Here is a 21,293-nt window from a genome sequence, read left to right as displayed (position 1 = left end):
AACCTACATCATGTAATCATTACTTCATTCATTCATTCATTCATTTCCTACCGCTTATCCAAACTTCTCGGGTCACGGGGAGCCTGTGCCTATCTCAGGCGTCATCGGGCATCGAGGCAGGATACACCCTGGACGGAGTGCCAACCCATCACAGGGCACACACACACACTCACGTTCACTCACACACTCACACACTACGGACAATTTTCCAGAGATGCCAATCAACCTACCACGCATGTCTTTGGACCGGGGGAGGAAACCGGAGTACCCGGAGGAAACCCCCGAGGCACGGGGAGAACATGCAAACTCCACACACACAAGGCGGAGGTGGGAATCGAACCCCCAACCCTGGAGGTGTGAGGCACACGTGCTGACCACTAAGCCACCGTGTCCCCCAACATGTAATCAGTTCAGTTACACACATTTTACTCTAACATTACAGGCCCCTGTGTATGAGCTGTTGCTATAGAAATGGTAAAAAGTTATACCGTGAGAATCACAGACATTTAATTAACACCTTCTGACCAATCAGAATACAACATTCTGGCATATCTCCAGAAATCTCCTTAAGCATCACTTGACTCTTCTTTTGTCTCATCTATCTACTCCACATCTCCTGACTCCTTTTCCGAGTCCGTTCAAACGGCCGCATGACCTTTCTGTTTCAGATGCCATTTCAGATTTATCCACAGTCCAACAGCCAAAACTAAAAGGGTAAGAAGTGAAATGAAGTGAAGTAGATAAGCAGCAATCATAGCGATCATGTAGCAGAGACAAAGCTGCATTATGCACTGACTCTGACTGAGTAATAAATCTAGGCCTGATCTCTGAGCCAAAGCACCCAGAAGTCACACAATCTGCCTCGAACCATACAACAGTTATTTTGTTCGGTTTTAAATGAGACGTCAGGTGGCTTCCTCTTGACCTTCTGAAAAAACAAGAACCACCGTAAGCCTTCTAAAAATAACCCACCATGGTCTATTGGGTGCTGTCATTCCTCTGGCTGAGTTTTCTGTAAAAAAATGTCTAAATATGAAAAACATTCCTTCATCTTCTACCGCTTATCCGAACGTCTCGGGTCACGGGGAGCCTGTGCCTATCTCAGGCGTCATCGGGCATCGAGGCAGGATACACCCTGGATGGAGTGCCAACCCATCGCAGGGCACACACACACTCTCATTCACACACACACTCACACACTACGGACAATTTCCCAGAGATGCCAATCAACCTACCATGCATGTCTTTGGACCGGGGGAGGAAACCGGAGTACCCGGAGGAAACCCCCGAGGCACGGGGAGAACATGCAAACTCCACACACACACAAGGAATCGAACCCCCGACCCTGGAGGTGTGAGGCAAACGTGCTAACCACTAAGCCACCGTGCCCCCATATGAAAAACAAATTAATACAAATGTATTGAGACGAACGGTCTAGTAAATATTGTAATTTTTATGGGAGGAGTCTCTAGTGTCAGAGCTTTGGTTAAGCTATGTAACATAACATACATCTTCAGAACAGATGAGTTTATGCTTTGAGCTTTCTCTCTCTATAACAAGACAAGATGAGGTTTTTTGTATTATTAACTTCCGTGAAAAACCTTACGCTCTGCAGTGATGAGTGGAGGGTAAAACAGGAAGTAGCCCACAAGCTCAGCAGTCAGGTGGCTCAGCAAGTTACTGGCTATGGTGCCATTTAGGGTCCCGGTTTTGTTATGCACCACGTACGTAAGAGACACTGCGGGAGAACCGGATGATTGAGACACACCCAGAATCTGAGAAACAACACAAGACCAGACAAAGAGACAAAGGTGTGGAAATGAGACACAGCAAAAGCAAACAAGTGTCATTTTATTTTCGTTTTGTTGCCTGTGCAGTCTTTGAATAAAGAGTAACACTTAGTCTAAGTGGTCAGAAACCTACACCTACAGCAGGGAGGGTTCCAAACTACACAAAGAACCGTACGAGAACCTTCAAAGAAGACGAGACATATTCAGAAAAAATCTTGGGTCAACTCAAATGCTGTAATTCTCAAAGTAATTAAAAATAAAATTAGCCATGAATAATATGCGAACGTTACATTTAAATTAAAGCTTATAATAAGGAGACATGCTTTAATCTAATTACGCTCAGTTGTGTCGTCTTACGTGAGGAATACAACACTTGACGTGCTGCGATGAAGCGACTTTCTGACCAATCAGAGTCCGGCATTCAACAGCACTCTGATTTAATTACTACAATTATTATATTAAAATAAAACTTTCTTGGTATAGCAGAATGATTGATGTTTTAAAATGCTATCAAAATATTCTATTTCTATTTCCAACAACGTTTAAGCAAATAAACACAAAATAACACAAAATAATAATAATAATAAAAAAGGGGGCGGGGCTTCCAGGCGTGTCGGTTAAAAACAGAGATTTGAGCCAATTTAGCCTAAAATCGTGTGTCGTAATGTTTTTTCCGTGTGTGTGTGTGTGTGTGTGTGTGTGTGTGTGTGTGTGTGTGTGTGTGTGTGTGTGAGAGAGAGATCACACCTGCACGCTGAGTGTGCTGTAGGAGTTCATCACTTTGGCCTGAGCCTCAGCAAAAGCGTTCTCCAGCCTCTCTTCCATCAGCTGCACAAACCTGCAGGACCTCAGATCATCTCCTGGTCCTACAAATCTCAAAACTGTACACCCACACAGAGTTCCATACACACTCACTCTTAGCTCACTGTATACACAAAAAACACTAGCAGGTGGTTAACAGACGGTGTAATATATCATGATGGAGAACATGGTGAACATCGTGAACCTTTTCAGTCACACTTCAGTCTAAGGAGCTAGCAGTAAAGGGCTCGTGCAGGTGTTATGTGGCTTTATGAACACCACCCTTCAGTGATGTTTTACCATATTTTCTTTTCTCAAATGATTAACAGTCATTTTATCCCTTTAAAACAAATGGTTAAAACAATTAGCTTCCTGTTAAACTAATCGTCGGTCTAAGTTGCCTTTTTTTTGGATGCTCGAACGTGTCAAATCATTTCTCCTTCAGAATATTTTGAATTATTTATTCGTGTCAAATTTATACCCGATGCCACTTATTAAACGATATTTCTGACTTGCTTTAGAACGTAAGAGCTCGTCCGGCTTCTGCCGCGATAGGAAGCTGAGAGCAAGTGACCGGGTGTGAGTAAATATGCACAGCGTGCTGAAAGTGATGACGCAGTTAAAACTGAACGAAATCCCAAACACAACGCCAGGCTACTCGTCTTCCCAGCTGACAGGTACTGCTAAGAGAGCAATAACATCTTAATATAATATCATAACATAAACCAGCACATGCCTAATTCTGAGAAAAATCCCTCCCTGCTCTGTATGAGGTTATTAGATTAGCTCATCCACTGGTTCCTGGCTGAATGTCTGTATTATTGGACGTAAATCAAGCTCATAGCAGGCGCTAGCTCTCAGAGCCAGTCTGCATCTCTGACCTGTCTTCAGCATGAGTGAAATAGCAGGATTTGGCCTCCAGGGGGCTGCTGGGATTGGCACCGCCTGCAGCATGGGCACGAACTGCCGGATATCCGCCATCAGCCTGTCCATGCCATAGGAGCTCAGAGCCTCCACTACGACGGACGTGACGTAGACCATATCGCCACGGATTACGTAATAACCCACGGTCACGTTGGGCACCGTGGACATACTTTCAATCTGTAGGAGTGAAGAATCAAAGCATCAGTCAAACGACATGAGGCGTGAAATTAACATGTTGGACAAAACAGGACATTTCCGTCATCAGCTGGGGCCTTGGTTCTCAGTAAGGAAATAACAAATGTAGAAAAAAGAAGGAAGCGTAAAATAAAAATGCTTAACGATTAATCGACCGTATATAAAAAGAAACACCGGTCGGTCTCTCATTCGCTGTCAATATTTATTAAGGTATATAAAAAAAATAATAACTGGCTAGCATGGGGGGGTTGGCACGGTGGCTCAGGGGTTAGCACGTTCGCCTCACACCTCCAGGGTCGGGGGTTCGATTCCCTCCTCCACCTTGTGTGTGTGTGGAGTTTGCATGTTCTCCCTGTGCCTCGGGGGTTTCCTCCGGGTACTCCGGCTTCCTCCCCCGGTCCAAAGACATACATGGTAGGTTGATTGGCATCTCTGGAAAATTGTCCATAGTGTGTGAGTGTGTGAGTGAATGAGAGTGTGTGTGTGCCCTGTGATGGGTTGGCACTCCGTCCAGGGTGTATCCTGCCTCGATGCCCGATGACGCCTGAGATAGGCACAGGCTCCCCGTGACCCAAGAAGTTCGGATAAGCGGTAGAAAATGAATGAATGAATGAATGAATGAATGGCTAGCACGGCATTGTGCAGCGCTGCTTAGCCAAAAATTTAATAACACTTAGCTTAGATTTGGTCATTAATGCCATGTTTTATAGCAATCAGGTTTAATAGAGTTTTGATAAAAACCCTACTGGTCACCCCAGAGGTAGTAATATGAAATATTTTTAACATTAGCAGAAATAATACATCCAGTACAGTCACAGAAATGAAGGCTGCTGTAGTGTGATTTCGAACAAATCAAGAGATAAAGAGTTTTTGTTTGTGTGTGTGTGAAGTCACAGCCGGAAGCAAAAAGGATCAGATCTGTTGGAGTTAGGAACTCCAGTTAAAACATTAACAAACAGGAATGTATCTTGATTTTGAGAAACATAGAGATTAACCCTGAAACTGTGACACCATGAAAGCCGTATTGTTATAAAAGAAATGAAATTGTACTTGAGAAAAGAACAGGGTTAATGTTGGGTCTGTTCGCTGAATGACAAAATGACAGATGGCTTCACTGCTCGGCGCATTGTGTGTGTGTGTGTGTGTGTGTATATGTGTGTGTGTGTGTGTGTGTGTGTGTGTGTGTGTGTGTGTGTGTGTGTGTGTGTGTGTGTGTGTGTGTGTGTGTGTGTGTGTGTGTGTGTGTGTGTGTGTGCGTGTTGGGGTGGGATTTGGACACTGCAGGATTTCTTCTACAATTAAGTTTTGTTTCCCGGGATGTGAACTGGCCTTCTGTCTGAGTCAGCAATCAACATCTCATGAAGGTGAAACTGAGGGATTGTGTTTCAGTGAAGCTCAGAGTCGAACCTTCCGTCGATTCTACAGATCACTAGGGGATTAGAGGACCGCATTTCGTCACACGGCCTTCAAGAACATCAGCACGACTCGTTCGCGGTCATGGAGTCTTTATTCTAGTGTTACTGCAATGCCAACTTTTTTGGAAAACTTCAGAACTATCGGTGCCTTTATGAAAGCGTGCAGAAAGGGTTGATGAAAGTTCCTCTGTCTTCAAGAATTGTATTTTTGCCATTACATGTTTATCTGGGGTATAAATAAGAGATCCACACATTTAATCTTAGCAGAAAAGGAGACAGATGATCACTGAGCTGTACAAGTGCAGTAATAGACACATAATACATTCATTCATTCATTCATTCATTCGTTCATCTTCTACCGCTTATCCGAACTTCTCGGGTCACGGGGAGCCTGTGCCTATCTCAGGCGTCATCGGGCATCGAGGCAGGATACACCCTGGACGGAGTGCCAACCCATCACAGGGCACACACACTCTCATTCACTCACACACACACACACACACACACACACACACACACACACACACACACTACGGACAATTTTCCAGAGATGCCAATCAACCTACCATGCATGTCTTTGGACTGGGGGAGGAAACCGGAGTACCCGGAGGAAACCCCCGAGGCACCGGGGGAACATGCGAACTCCACACACACACGAGGTAGAGGCGGGAATCGAACCCCCAACCCTGGAGGTTTTAGGCGAACGTGCTAACCACTAAGCCACCGTGACCCCTCACATGCCCCCATTAAGGACAATTTGGGCCATACATTTTTAAGATGATTCAAAAGAATTGGAACTACGTGTGTGCAGCCGCAACTCCAAAGATATTTTAGACCAAAACCTGTTTTTATCAACAAATTAACATCATCACGCATACAACCAAAACACCATAGACCAGATATGTCCATCTTAAACCTGTGGTTGGGGGTTAAACAAGGCATCCACATGCATGTTCTGTAAAAAAAAATGTTCTGTAAATTCTTTACATTGACTTTCTCATTGTATTAAACATTACAGGAAGTGGCTCCATGCTGTTATCAGTTTACCGGGAGGCTTTAGTAAATATTAATAGTGAAAGGGTGTCAGTACTTTTGAAATCAGAAACGTTTTTTTGTGGAAATTATGTTAAAAAAAAAATGTCAAGAAAGTTTAAATGTGTAGAATTTTTGGATACATTCTACAATACGACATCGATCTCCAAATAGAGACCAAACTGACCTGAGGACGGACACCGCTGTCGTTTAAAGCCTTCGTCAGTGCCAGAGTCAGACCTTTCAGAAGGTTCTGTTTCAGAATATTGTCCAGCCGGTTCCTCCGGATGTGGATGGAAAGAACTGCCAGAGAAGGTCAAAGGCATAAAGAATGAATTGTAATCGGTGAAGCTTACATGAGGTACGTACCAGTCACAAGCCACGTTATCTAAAGAAAACAAAGTCAATATCCATCCAAGCATTAATAAAGGGTTCTCACCTGTTTTAACCCACAACCGGTCGGTTATGTTGCAGTTCAGTGGAGAACTTTGAGTGGTAGTGGTGGTGGTGGTGGTGGTCCGGGGTGGACCGGTCCTGATACGCTGGCTGGAGGTGGGCCATTTAAGGGCCACAGTAGGTGCAATAGTTCTAGGAGGCTTCAGGGTAGTTGTGGTTGTTGTTGATGTGGTGCTGGTTAACGGAGTGGGTTGTGTGGTCGTGGTAGTGGTTGTGGAGGCAGTTGTGGTGGTCGTGGTGGTGAGTTGAGGGAAATTGCTAGCTGGTAGTTCCTGGGTAAGTAGTAGTTCTAAATGGACTGAGGTGTTTCCAGTTTTGTTGGGGAATGAAGGACTTATCATTTGTAACAGAGGTAAATCAGAGTCATTTCCTTTCACGTGAAGCCTGTTGTCTTGAGATGTCTGGACAGAAGGTGGAAGACTCGACATCAACTGGTCCAGCGTTGACTTCTCTGTAACAACAAAATGAGGTTTATTCACTTCCTGTGATGAGATTAGTGCAGAGATCTGAGAGAACAGCAATGAACGCTCTGATGATGACGCAGTCATGAATGGTTGTCGTTTTGGTATGTTATAATATGACGATGCTTCAGATGATGAAGAGGACATTAATGTGGGTTTTAACATAAAAGATAAAGACAGTGAAGGTGATTCAGATGTTATTACTGATGGTAACTGTGATAATGTCGAATATTTTGTTAATGCTGCTGATGGCGTTGAAGATGTTATTAGAGATGAAGCTGAGGAGGAGGATGAAGATGTTTTTGCTGGTGATAGAGATACTGCTGGTGATGTTAATGCTGAGGATGCTAACGGTGATAGCGAGGAGAATGGAGTCGGTATCAGTCTGGATGGTGGTACAGACCTCGAAGGTATCGGTTGTTTAGTTAACACAGAAATGTAATAAGATGGTAATAACCGCGATGGTAACGCAGGTGATAATTCTGTTAGTGATTGTGATCTTTTTGATGGTAACAATCCTGATGGTAATAATAGCGATGATTCTTCTGATGCCAAAGACGATGGTGAGGATTCTGATGTTGAGGTGGGTGATAATTCTGTAGATGATGATGATAAATCTGATGATGATGTTGGAGATAGTTCTAGTGATGATCCGGGTAAAAATTTTAGCACTGCTGCTGCTGAGAAAGATGATGATGATATTTCTGCTGATAATTCTGTTGGTGATGGTGATAATTCTGGTGATGATGATTCTGGTAATAATTCTGGTGATGATGATTCTGGTGATAATTCTGTTGGTGGTGATGGTGATAATTCTAGTGATGATCCTGGTAAAAATTTTAGCACTGCTGCTGTTGAGAAAGATGATGATGGTGATGATGATGATGATGATGATGATGATGATGATGATATTTCTGCTGATAATTCTGGTGGTGATGATGAAAATTCTACTGATGATCCTAGTGATAATTCTGTTGGCAGTGATGCCTGTGATAATCCTGCTGGTGGTTTTGATAATTCTAGCACTGCTGCTGCTGCTGCTGCAGCTGAAGATGATGATGATGATGATGATTCTGGTGATAATTGTGGTGGTGGTGATGGTGTTTGTGATAATTCTAATAATAATGATCCTGGTGATAATTCTAATAGTAATGATGCTTGTGCTGGTGTTGATGATAATAATTCAAGTGCTGATGCTGCTGGGAAAGATGATGATGATGATGATGATGATGATGATGATGATGATGATGATGATTCTGGTGATAATTCTGTTGCTGATGATGATAATTCTAGAGGTGATGGTGATAGTAATAGGTCTAGTGATGATGGAGATGATGATGATGATGATGATGATCCTGGTGTTAATTCTGTCAGTAACATAGCTGGTGATATTTTTGATGACGAAGATGATGATGATGATGATGATGATGATGATGATGATGATGATGATGATTCTGGTGATAATTCTGTTGCTGATGATGATAATTCTAGAGGTGATGGTGATAGTAATAGGTCTAGTGATGATGGAGATGATGATGATGATGATGATGATGATCCTGGTGTTAATTCTGTCAGTAACATAGCTGGTGATATTTTTGATGATGAAGATGATGATGATGATGATGATGATGATGATGATGATGATGAGGAGGAGGAGGATGATGGTGATAATTCTAGTGATGATCCTGGTAAAAATTTTAGCACTGCTGCTGCTGAGAAAGATGATGATGGTGATGATGATGATGATGATGATGATGATGATGATATTTCTGCTGATAATTCTAGTGATGATCCTAGTGATTCTGTTGGCAGTGATGCCTGTGATAATCCTGCTGGTGGTTTTGATAACTCTAGCACTGCTGCTGCTGCAGCTGAAGATGATGATTCTGGTGATGATGACGATGATGATGACAAAGATGATGATGATGATGATGATGATGATGATGATTCTGGTGATAATTCTGTTGGTGATGATGGTGTTTGCGATAATTCTAATAATGATGATCTTGGTGATAATTCTAATCGTAATGATGCTTGTGCTGGTGTTGATGATAATTCAAGTGCTGATACTGCTGGGAAAGATGATGATGATGATGATGATGATGATGATGATTCTGGTGATAATTCTGTTGGTGATGATGATAATTCTAGTGGTGATGGTGATAGTAATAGATCTAGTGATGATGGAGGTGATGATGATCCTGGTGTTAATTCTGTCGGTAACATAGCTGGTGATATTTTTGATGACAAAGATGATGATGATGAGGATGATGATGATGATGATGATGAGGATGATGGTGATAATTCTGGTAATGATGATCCTGGTAATAATTCTGTTGGTGATGGTGATAATTCTGGTGATGATGATTCTGGTGATAATTCTGGTGGTGGTGATGGTGTTTGTGATAATTCTAATAATAATGGTCCTGGTGATAATTCTAATAGTAATGATGCTTGTGCTGGTGTTGCTGATAATAATTCAAGTGCTGATGCTACTGAGAAAGATGATGATGATGATGATGATGATGATGATGATGATGATGATGATGATGAGGATGATGGTAATGATGATCCTGGTGTTAATTTTGTTGGTAACATAGCTGGTGATATTTTTGATGACAAAGATGATGATGATGATGATGATGATGATGATGATGATGAGGATGATGGTGATAATTCTGGTAATGATGATCCTGGTGGTGATGATGGTGTTTTTGATAATTCTAATAATGATCTTGGTGATAATTCTAATAGTAATGATGCTTGTGCTGGTGTTGCTGATAATAATTCAAGTGCTGATGCTGCTGGGAAAGATGATGATGATGATGATGATGATGATGATGATGATGATGATGATGATATTTCTGCTGATAATTCTGGTGGTGATGATGAAAATTCTACTGATGATCCTAGTGATAATTCTGTTGGCAGTGATGCCTGTGATAATCCTGCTGGTGATTTTGATAATTCTAGCACTGCTGCTGCTGCGGCTGAAGATGATGATGATGATGATGATGATGATGATGATGATGATGATGATGATGATGATTCTGGTGATAATTCTGTTGGTGATGATGGTGTTTGTGATAATTCTAATAATAATGATCTTGGTGATAATTCTAATAGTAATGATGCCTGAGCTGGTGTTGATGATAATAATTCAAGTGCTGATGCTGCTGAGAAAGATGATGATGGTGATGATGATGGTGATGATTCTGGTGATAATTCTGTTGGTGATGATGATAATTCTAGTGGTGATGGTGATAGTAATAGGTCTAGTGATGATGGAGATGATGATGATGATGATGATCCTGGTGTTAATTCTGTCAGTAACATAGATGGTGATATTTTTGATGACAAAGATGATGATGATGATGATGATGATGATGATGATGATGATGATGATGATGATGATGATGATGGTGATGATGAGGATGATGGTGATAATTCTGGTAATGATGATCCTGGTAATAATTCTGTTGGTGATGATGGTGATAATTCTGTTGGTGATGATGGTGTTTGTGATAATGCTAATAATAATGATCCTGGTAATAATTCTGATAGTAATGATGCTTGTGATAATTCTGGTGGAGGTGGTGATGATGATAATAATTCTAGTGCTGATGCTGCTGAGAAAGATGATGATGGTGATAATTCTGGTGGTGATGGTGAAAATTCTAGTGATGATCCTAGTGATAATTCTGTTGGTGGTTTTGATAATTCTAGCACTGCTGCTGCAGCTGAAGATGATGATGATGATGATGATGATGATGATGATGATGATTCTGGTGATAATTCTGGTGGTGGTGATGATAATTCTAGTGGTGATGGTGATAGTAATAGGTTTAGTGATGATGAAGATGATGATGATGATGATGATGATGATGATGAGGATGATGAGGATGATGATGATAATTCTGGTAATGATGATCCTGGTAATAATTCTGGTGATGATGATTCTGGTGATAATTCTGTTGGTGGTGATGGTGATAATTCTAATGATGATCCTGGTAACAATTTTAGCACTGCTGCTGCTGAGAAAGATGATGATGATGATGATGATGATGATGATGATGATGATGATGATATTTCTGCTGATAATTCTGGTGGTGATGATGAAAATTCTAGTGATGATCCTAGTGATAATTCTGTTGGCAGTGATGCCTGTGATAATTCTGCTGGTGGTTTTGATAATTCTAGCACTGCTGCTGCTGCTGCTGAAGATGATGATGATGATGATGATGATGATGATGATGATGATGATGATGATGATGATGATTCTGGTGATAACTCTGTTGGTGATGATGGCGTTTGTGATAATTTTAATAATAATGATCCTGGTGATAATTCTAATAGTAATGATGCTTGTGCTGGTGTTGATGATAATAATTCAAGTGCTGATGCTGCTGGGAAAGATGATGATGATGATGATGATGATGATGATGATGATGATAATTCTGGTGATAATTCTGTTGCTGATGATGATAATTCTAGTGGTGATGGTGATAGTAATAGGTCTAGTGATGATGGAGATGATGATGATGATCGTGGTGTTAATTCTGTTGGTAACATAGCTGGTGATATTTTTGATGACAAAGATGGTGATGATGATGATGATGATGATGATGATGATGAGGATGATGGTGATAATTCTGGTAATGATGATCCTGGTAATAATTCTGTTGGTGGTGATGGTGATAATTCTGGTGGTGGTGATGGTGTTTGTGATAATTCTAATAATAATGATCCTGGTGATAATTCTAATAGTAATGATGCTTGTGCTGGTGTTGATGATAATAATTCAAGTGCTGATGCTGCTGAGAAAGATGGTGATGGTGATGATGATGATGATGATGATGATTCTGTTGGTGATGATGATAATTCTAGTGATGATTGTGATGATGATGATGATGATGATGATGATGATCCTGGTGTTAATTCTGTCGGTAACATAGCTGGTGATATTTTCGATGACAAAGATGATGATGATGATGATGATGATGATGATGATGATGATGATACTGACGATAATGATGATGACGAGGATGGTGGTGATGATTCTAGTGGTGATATTTCTGATGGTGATGACATCGGTGCTACTTTCGGTGGTGATGCTGATGAGGGTAATAATGGGGATGATGAGATCAGTAACCGTTCTGTTAACACAGAATCATAATAAGATAAGAACTCTGTTATTAATACTGACGATGTGGTCGATGATGATGTTGAAATTAATTCTGTTGGTGATGATACTGGTGATATTTCAGCTTGTCCCGACGCCACCGATAATGACGAGGACGGTATTTCTGATGGTGAAGATGCTAATGGAGATAATTCTGTAGGTGATGATGCTGATGGTGATTCTAAAGGTGTTGAGGCTGTTGACAAATCTGATGGTGATACCGATGATAATGATGATGGTAATAAAGCTGATGATATTTCTGATACTGATGATAAATCTGACGATGATTCTGATGATATGGATATTGGTGATAATTCTGATGATGATGATGCTGTCGATGGACCTGATGGTGATGAGACTGATATTGATGATGGTGAGGATGCTGGTGGTATTTCTGATGGTGAGGATGCTGGTGGTATTTCTGATGGGGAGGATGCTGGTGGTATTTCTGATCTGGAGGATGCTGGTGGTATTTCTGATGGTGAGGATGCTGGTGGTATTTCTGATGGTGAGGATGCTGGTGGTATTTCTGATGGGGAGGATGCTGGTGGTATTTCTGATGGTGAGGATGCTGGTGGTATTTCTGATGGGGAGGATGCTGGTGGTATTTCTGATCTGGAGGATGCTGGTGGTATTTCTGATGGTGAGGATGCTGGTGGTATTTCTGATGGTGAGGATGCTGGTGGTATTTCTGATGGTGAGGATGCTGGTGGTATTTCTGATGGGGAGGATGCTGATGGTATTTCTGATGGTGAGGATGCTGGTGGTATTTCTGATGGGGAGGATGCTGAAGGTATTTCTGATGGGGAGGATGCTGGTGGTATTTCTGATGGGGAGGATGCTGGTGGTATTTCTGATGGGGAGGATGCTGGTGGTATTTCTGATGGTGAGGATGCTGGTGGTATTTCTGACGGTGAGGATGCTAAAAGCGATAATTCTAAAGCTGAGGATGGTGATGATAATGATGACGGTTGAAATGCTGGTGGTAATTTATGTTGCGATGCTGATGGTGATGATTCTAGTGATGATTCTGATAGTGATGAAGCTACTAATAATTCAGTTGATAATTCTGATGACGATAATGCTGGTGATATTTCCGATGTTGGTGATGCTGGAGATAATTCTGATAATGTTGCTAGTGATATTTCTAATGTTGATAATTCTGACGTTGAGGATAATGGTGATGGTGATGATGTGGTTGATAAATCTGAGGGTGATGATGCCACCGAGAATAATAACGGTGATGACACTGTTGAATTTGTGTTACTTGCTTCTAATGTAGCCTTTGACAACAAAGTAGTATAGAACCCACTATTTATTGAGTTCTCGTTCCTAGCAAGGTTTCCGGTCGGTCTTAGAGGTGTATGGTTGAGTCCCAGGGCACCAATATAGGGCACAGATGTCTGTTTCAATGATACAATGGACGTGGTATCATCAACAAGTGTGACTTGTTGTACTCTTGTTTGAGCTGAAATGAATAAAGGGCTTTTGCTAAATATTCCAGATGTAGTTGGAATTCTTCTCTCTGAAGAATCTGCCTCAGAATCATCTTCAGTTGTTTGTATCATATTATAATGGAGTAATGAAGGTGTGGGAGAAAAGGACAAATTAGAAGACATCTTGCTTAAAGTTGAACTCAAGAACTCTGATATGAAGGAAGACGTTAACTCTATAGGAGTCTGCAGTGATCCTGAAACAATGGCAGATGTGTGTGTTTCTTGTATATGTCTTTCAGGACCCGATGTTCTTAAAAAATTGGAAATGTTACCATTTCGAGGGTGTAAAGGATTCCTGTCCGACAGGACTGATGTTATGGTACTCGACAGATTATTTGTCACCTGTTTGGAGAAGATGGCAGTTATTAAGTGTTCGGACAAGTTCACTGCTCCTTCTGTTGTCTCAGAAGGAACTGTGTCAATTCTGTGAGCCATGAATGATGTTAACGGGGTGTTGGTGGGTGGCACATCCCAAAATCCTTTATCTCTCTGTTCGATGCCATTGGTTTGTAGAGTGCTGTTAGTGCTAGCTTGCAGAAGGCTTGTACTCTGAATGTACTCAGTGAGTGCAGATTTTAGCACTGAAATCACCTCTATAGGCTTTGTATATTCTGAGAAGGAGACAGAATTCTGCAGAAAGCTCACTGACGTTGGCTCATCGGTTGGACCAGATAGTCGAGACTCCGCGGTCGTCACGTCGGTCTTCAAAAAAGTGTTTAGAGATGTAACACCTAAGTATTTTCTTTTGGCTCTTGATGGGACCTGTGTGTTCAGATATTTATTAAATAACCCTAGAGATGTATTGTTTTCAGTGGCAGATGCTTCTTCCCAATTCATGTAACCAGCTGGAATTTGCTTAGTTGGACTTCTTAGAAATGATCTGACGTCTGAAGAGGATGAGTTCTTATATGTTTCAGAAGAACTCGTTGAAGAAACTATCAAATGATTCGAATTCGAAGCTACCGGTTCACTTTCTTTTAAAGACGTATTCATATTTAAAGAGGCTTTGATGCCGATCAACTTCTCTTGAGCTGCGGTAGCTGGTTCTTCATCAACTTTGGAAAATGAGATGTTTCCGGAGCCATGTAATTGCATTTGGCTATCACTTGATGTATTCTGTGGAACTGTGGGTACAGATGGAAAATACCTGTGCAGGTTTCCACGATCATATGTTGTTCTAGTGGTTCTAGTTGTTATGGGAACAGATCCAGATATGTTAGTATGGGTATGTGCTGGTTTTGTTTCTGTTTCTGAAGATGATGGTAACTGTAAGGAGGTTAACACTGATGACACTGTTGATGATGGTATTGGTGATGGTAGTGTTGGTGAAGGTGACACTGACAAAGATGTTGTTGCTAATGATGATGACATGACATCAGCGGTCATCACTAGAGGAACAGTATGAGATAGGGGTTGAGATGTGACAAAACTGGTAATTATATGTGTGCTGAACACCGAACCTGTAAAGGACTGGTTTCTAATGTGCACCACAGCAGAGGAAGGGACCATAAAAGATGGCTCTGCTCTCTGAATAGAAAGTTCAGGTGAATGCTTAGTTTGATCTGTGCTCTTAACAAGACTCTTCAGAGTGGAGCCTGAACGAAGAGCGAGCTGTGGTTTCGCAGCTGTTCTGGCTGACAGAGATATCTCTCTCATGTCTTTTTGTTGACTTGTAGGATCAGAATGGATGACAGAGTCAGGAGTGTCATCGATCATAAGCAAACCGGATGGCCGGAGAGAAGAGGTGGATAGGGATCCATGGTCCAGAGACGATACCAACGATCCGGACGCTTCGTAATTTCTTTCATCTGTGGAAAAGGAAGCTTGGATGGTTATATTGGGAATACTTCATCTTTACAATGTAGTTCAAATCCTATAGACGATAGAAGCTTTAATTTTCCTGTCATATATTCTGTAAGTTTCTTTGTGGAGCAGGCAGTTGGAATTATAGCTCTGCTGAACAATAGAAAGCACACAAAGCACAATTATTTTAAAGAGCCTTTAAAAGACTTTGAACAGACCGAACAGAACTGGTATAAAATTTTGTCATTTCAAGAAAAATAAACAGCAATATTTAAATAAATGACACCATTAGGTTCTTTGCAGGATGTCTGAGAGGGGTCTGGCCTTCACTCATCTTTCCATCTATCTGTCGATCCTTTCCATCTCTCCCTCTATCCATCATTCTATCTAGCCAGGACACTCTCTTACCAGTCAGCACACATCTTTTTATTACATGCTCAACAATATATCTGGGAGCCCTTATTATTCATTTATTAGGATTTGCAAGTCTGGCACATTATAAACAGGAGGCCGTTTCTAAGGCATGTCGGGGTAACGGAAGCTCGTTAACAACGTAGCTCATCATTTTTAATAATAAAGATAAAAGAACAGTTTAAATCCCAAAGGGTTCGCCATAATGTACAAAAGAGGCATTGTGTTAACAAATCAGCAAAACGAGGTACATACCAGTGCTCAGTGTTTGACCTTCATTTTGGATTCGGTCATTTGGCTACGGTTAGATTTAGTCTAGGTTCAGTTGACAAAAAAAACATTGAAAGTAAACAACCGGAACCTCCTTAGTTTACTAAAGCTACTGTAGATACCCACGGCTTCCAAATGTTACTTACAATTTATTTCAATATAAACAACTTAGCAATCGAGGGTTAAGGGCCTTGCTCAGGGGCCCACCAGTGGCAGATTGGTGGACCTGGCATTCAAACTCATGACCTTCAAACACCTTAACCACTAGGATACCATAAGAGTATTATTACCTGAGGCATGTGGTAACCTAGTGGTTAAGGTGTTCGGCTACCAATCGGAAGGTTGTGAGTTCGATCCCAGGTCCACCAGTGCCCCTTTTCCACCGAGGCAGTTTGAGTGCTGGTTTGGAGCCTAATTTAGAATCAGTATCTTTCTTTTTCGACCGCCAAAGCACCGGCTCTGAACCAAAAAAAGTGGTTTTTAAGTAGCACCAAAACGTTGCTGGTCTAGACTTAAGAACCGCTTGTGTCAGGGGCTGTGGGTGGGGCTGTGGGTGGGGTTGTGGGCGGGGCTGTGGGTGGGGCTACTGGTAGCACATTTGATAATATACTAATGTTTAATACACTTTTACTTTACCACAACATGATCGGTTATCAGCACACATGATAGTAGGTAGCTACATGCTAAGGCAATTTTTTTTTTGTGTTAATGATAAAATAACGTTATGTACTTTCTCGATCACAACCTCCGTTTATACAGATTACACAGAGCTGCACGTACACGTTGGATTCGCCGCGTTTGGGTGTTAATGTAGGTTCACAAAGCCATGAGCATTAACAGTAAAGTAACATCCACCATTGTGATGTGTTTGTGTTTGTCGCTGCGGCACGTATACAGTGACGTCAGACTCGGCTCTGTGATGCTCTCTAACCGACGGAAAGGCAAACCGGTTCTTAGAAGGTTCGCCAGTGGAACCAACTCTGAACCAGCACCAGCGCTAGCTCTGAACCAGCACCCGGGTCTTTTTGGTGGAAAAGAGGTACAAGCTGCCACTGTTGGGCCCCTGAGCAAGGCCCTTAACCCTCAATCGCTAAATTGTACAAAAGTGAGATAATGTAAGTCGCTCCGGATAAGGGCGTGTGCTAAATGTTGTAAATGTAAATTACCTTGTGTTTACGAATGTCTTCACTGGCTAAAGTCTTACTCATATTTTTGTCTCATAGATTGAACCGACACGGTCAAGCTTATGGTCAACTAAATAAAAATATTGCAGACAACTTTGTGGAAACAGGAAGTGTACTGATATAAGCGTTGGCTCACAGTCTGACGGAAGGAGGTGTGATGAAAACAGGGCGGGAGGGACAGAGGTGTGTGATGTCGCTCACTCCGGTTTCACACCTGAGTTTATAGCAGCCATTTACTAGAAACAGTGAAGGTCACAATGTCCCTTTGTCCCATTATACAGCTAGTGGGGATCTGACACACTTTCCTTCTCCCTGGAGTGTTTACTTACACTCTGCAGTATCTCATGTGTTCCCTAACACATCACAGACTCCTGCTTCAATCCTTCTGCACACAAACTCTGTCAAAAAATGTCCTTCTTATCAAACCTGCTCAGTCAGAGATCAGCTGATAAATAAAGGGAGGTTTTATCCACATCATCTTCGTTATTTATTCTGAACCCATTGTTGCATATGAAAGCAGATTCTCTTACAAAAGCCACAGTACAGACTTCTGCTCCCAGAATACAAACCAATCAATAGTTCACTAAAGTTCACTCAGGATGCTGAAGAGGTCAAATGAAAACTAAATGAAAATGAGTTTAGATTTAAAGGCTTCAGAAAACTGAGTCGGGCCGAATAATAAACAAAAATCAAAACAGAAATCAAAACAAACGTGTAGCCAATGAGCAGAAAGGGGCGGGGCTTGTCAATATGGGCGGAGAGAGTGTTCAGAGGTATGTAGAGAGGTGTAAAGAGAATAAAGGCTTACGATAAGGCAAGAAGTAGGACGTGTTAATATAGGATCAGCTTTCCAGCGCTGGAGAGAACTGAAGGAGCAGGAAGTTGGCCACATATCCACAGGTTGGAGTTTCCCGAGTCAATAACTCCTGAGCTAAACGCTGTTACTACACAAATAACACCTCTTTTCTATCGTAGTAATGTAGAGAGGCAGCTACAACCGCGTTTTGTGTAGTAACAGCGTTTAGCTCAGGAGTTATCGACTCGGGAAACTCCGACCTGTGAATATGTGGCCGACTTTACTTAAGACGCCGAGGCGCTTTTTTCCTTCTCGATAGGTGAGTAACGTTGGTTTTGCTTTGTTACACAGAACTAATATATGCCTTTGTCCTTTACATGATTATGCTTGTGTGGCATTTTTGCTTGTTTGTTTATCTACAATCGTATTGTTCTTCCCTTCAGCTATGATAAAGACACGTTTCTTTCTGTTAGTCGCCCGGGTTACGTACGTATGTGTGGGCGGAGCTATCGATACAGGGGTGGGACCCGTTTGGGTTAGGGGCGTGTTTGTTTTGGTGATTTCAAATGTCGACATTGGCTTTCAAACATCGGAGACTTCACCTTTAATCGTATAGTCTAATAATGACTCTAATAAAGTCTTTATGACTTTCTGTATCTACACCGCAGTGATGATCCAACTCAATGACTCAAGCTTAATATAACGCAAATGTACAGGACATAAAAATAGAAATATAACACAAGGTAACAGTTGAATGAGACTGTTAAAGAAACCTTTAGCACCGTTGCAGTTAGACTCCAAGGAGCTGCTCGTGCTTTCGTGAGCGTCGCCGTATTGAAATCAATGTTTATTGATATTTAATTAACACATTTAAAAAATAGAGTTAATTGGTCTCACAAACTGGAGACTCCTCGATATCCCAACATCAGTGTCTGATCTCACTAATGCTCTTGTGAATGAATGAATGAATGAATGAATGAATGAATGAATGAATGAATGAACACAATTCACCACAGACAAATGCTCCAAATTCTAGTCAAAACCTTCCAAAAAGAGAAAAGTGCACCTTTTCAGTTCGTCAAGCACATATGAGTGTGATGGTCAAGGGTGCACATACTTTTGGCTGTGTAGTGTAGATTAATGTCTAGAGACTGTGTATAAATTAATTTGACAGTAATAGGTTTGAGGATGGTGAGTCTCAGTAATGACAAAGCTGCAAAATAACGGGATTGCGATAAAGTTGGTCCAACACCATGACCACACACACACACACACACACACACACACACACACACACACACACACACACACACACACACACACACACACACACACACACACACTATTATTTTATGTTCTCATCCAATTTTCTGTTATATCCTATAAGCTTTATGAGGTGAAGAGGAGACATGCAGTTTATTTGTTCAGAGCTTTTTACATTCGTTATTTTATCCTTTATTTTTTTGCACATGACCTCATTTACAGAAGTACACCTTGTCAATTATCTGTAACACACACACACACACACACACACACACACACACACACACACACACACACACACACACACACACACACACACAGAGGCAGGACATTTATCAGATTTTGCACACATTTAAAAAAGGATCTGACTGTCTGAACGTCAGTGTTCTTCAGTCTTCGGTACGTAGCGTCTCTGTAGTCAGCTCTGGGAAACAGGAAGTCGCTTTAACACATCTGATCAGTTTAATAAAGCCGAAGTCATGAATCTAACCCTGCTGAGAGTGACGTAGTGAATGACACAGTTTTGGCTTAGCTCAGATACTGCGGTAGAATCTGAAGCTTTGTGTCCTTTCGTCCAGGAAAGAGTGACTGAACGGAGCTCGGTACTGTACGTTCATGCAACCTGTTTAAAGCTAAGAATTCTTTATTACTCAATGATCTCATCCGTAATGAGCGTATGAATGAACCGAGTGTGATAAAAATCCAAAATCCAAATTACTTGGTTATTATTTTCTATTTCTATTTTCTCACAATATGTTTCTGTCAAGAGAAATGTGTTTAGAGAAGGAGTCTCCGGTGTCAGCGCTCTATAACCGTCAGAGGTAATGCTGTAACTTTAGAGATGAAGGAGGAAAAATAAAGAGGGATGTACAGTAGGGAAAGTGTAAGGAAATAAAGGCTAGAGGAAAAGAAAGAAAAGAGAAAGAGAAATAAATCATATCTCCAGAAATAACTTGCAGTGATTTCATTCATGCTTCTGTCCACGATACAGGTTAATACCGGACCTGACTTAAAGGTGGGGTCTGCGTTGTTTGAAAGCCAATGTTGACATTTGAAATCACGAAAACAAACACGCCCCTAACCCAAACGGGTCCCACCCCTGTATCGATAGCTCCGCCCACACGTACATACGTAACCCAGGCAACTAACAGAAAGAAACGTGTCTTTATCATAGCTGAAGGGAAGAACAATACGATTGTAGATAAACAAACAAGCAAAAATGCCACACAAGCATAATGATGTAAAGGACAAAGGCATATATTAGTTTTGTGTAACAAAGCAAAACCAACGTTACTCACCTATCGTCTTACTGTTTGTATATTTCTGTAATCTACATTTTACATTCAGACTCTGCTGAATTTCGTGGCTTGTCTCCTGGACTTTGTTTTAAAATCTCAGCTCTACAGTATGACTTAAATCTGTGCTTATTCTCAATATGGAGGAGGAAACAGCTTTTGTATGTGTGGGTGTTAGCGGTGGAGGAGCTGGCATCCGAGTACTGAGGAGAAGCTACGAGGCCGTGTGCAGCACATGGCTAATTTAAGCTTCTCTACATCCACTGTAGTGCTTCTGAAAAAGTAAATGCAACGTCTTGACAGATTCTTGGGATTAATAGGAAATTAATAATAATAATAATAATAATAATAATAATAATAATAACAACAACAACAACAACAAAAATAATAATAACAAAAACAACAACAACAACAAAAATAATAATAACAAAAACAACAAAAACAACAAAAACAACAACAATAATAATAATAATAATAATAATAATAATAATAATAATAATAATAATAATAATAATAATA

At 41.1% G+C, this 21,293-nt stretch overlaps 1 protein-coding gene across 4 annotated transcripts in view; it reads right to left on the bottom strand.

Moving 5' to 3' along the window:
- The window catches only part of kiaa1549lb (KIAA1549-like b), a 51,318-nt gene that overhangs the window by 22,541 nt on the left and 7,484 nt on the right, over window positions 1–21,293 (bottom strand). For 3 of the 4 annotated variants that reach the window (XM_047822689.1, XM_027160295.2, XM_047822690.1), the window contains exons 2-7: window positions 15,213–15,560; window positions 6,597–7,064; window positions 6,345–6,460; window positions 3,473–3,692; window positions 2,538–2,671; window positions 1,607–1,775 (exon numbers count right to left, since the gene is read on the bottom strand). In XM_047822689.1, the coding sequence (XP_047678645.1) occupies window positions 1,607–1,775; window positions 2,538–2,671; window positions 3,473–3,692; window positions 6,345–6,460; window positions 6,597–7,064; window positions 15,213–15,560 (1,455 nt within the window). The remainder of the gene's footprint in view (window positions 1–1,606; window positions 1,776–2,537; window positions 2,672–3,472; window positions 3,693–6,344; window positions 6,461–6,596; window positions 7,065–15,212; window positions 15,561–21,293) is intronic. The other variant, XM_047822691.1, reaches the window with a different exon arrangement.

This window comes from Tachysurus fulvidraco, chromosome 13, assembly GCF_022655615.1.
Source record: "Tachysurus fulvidraco isolate hzauxx_2018 chromosome 13, HZAU_PFXX_2.0, whole genome shotgun sequence".
Classification (NCBI taxonomy): Eukaryota; Metazoa; Chordata; class Actinopteri; order Siluriformes; family Bagridae; genus Tachysurus; species Tachysurus fulvidraco.
This window is presented reverse-complemented; position numbering and strand designations above follow the sequence as displayed.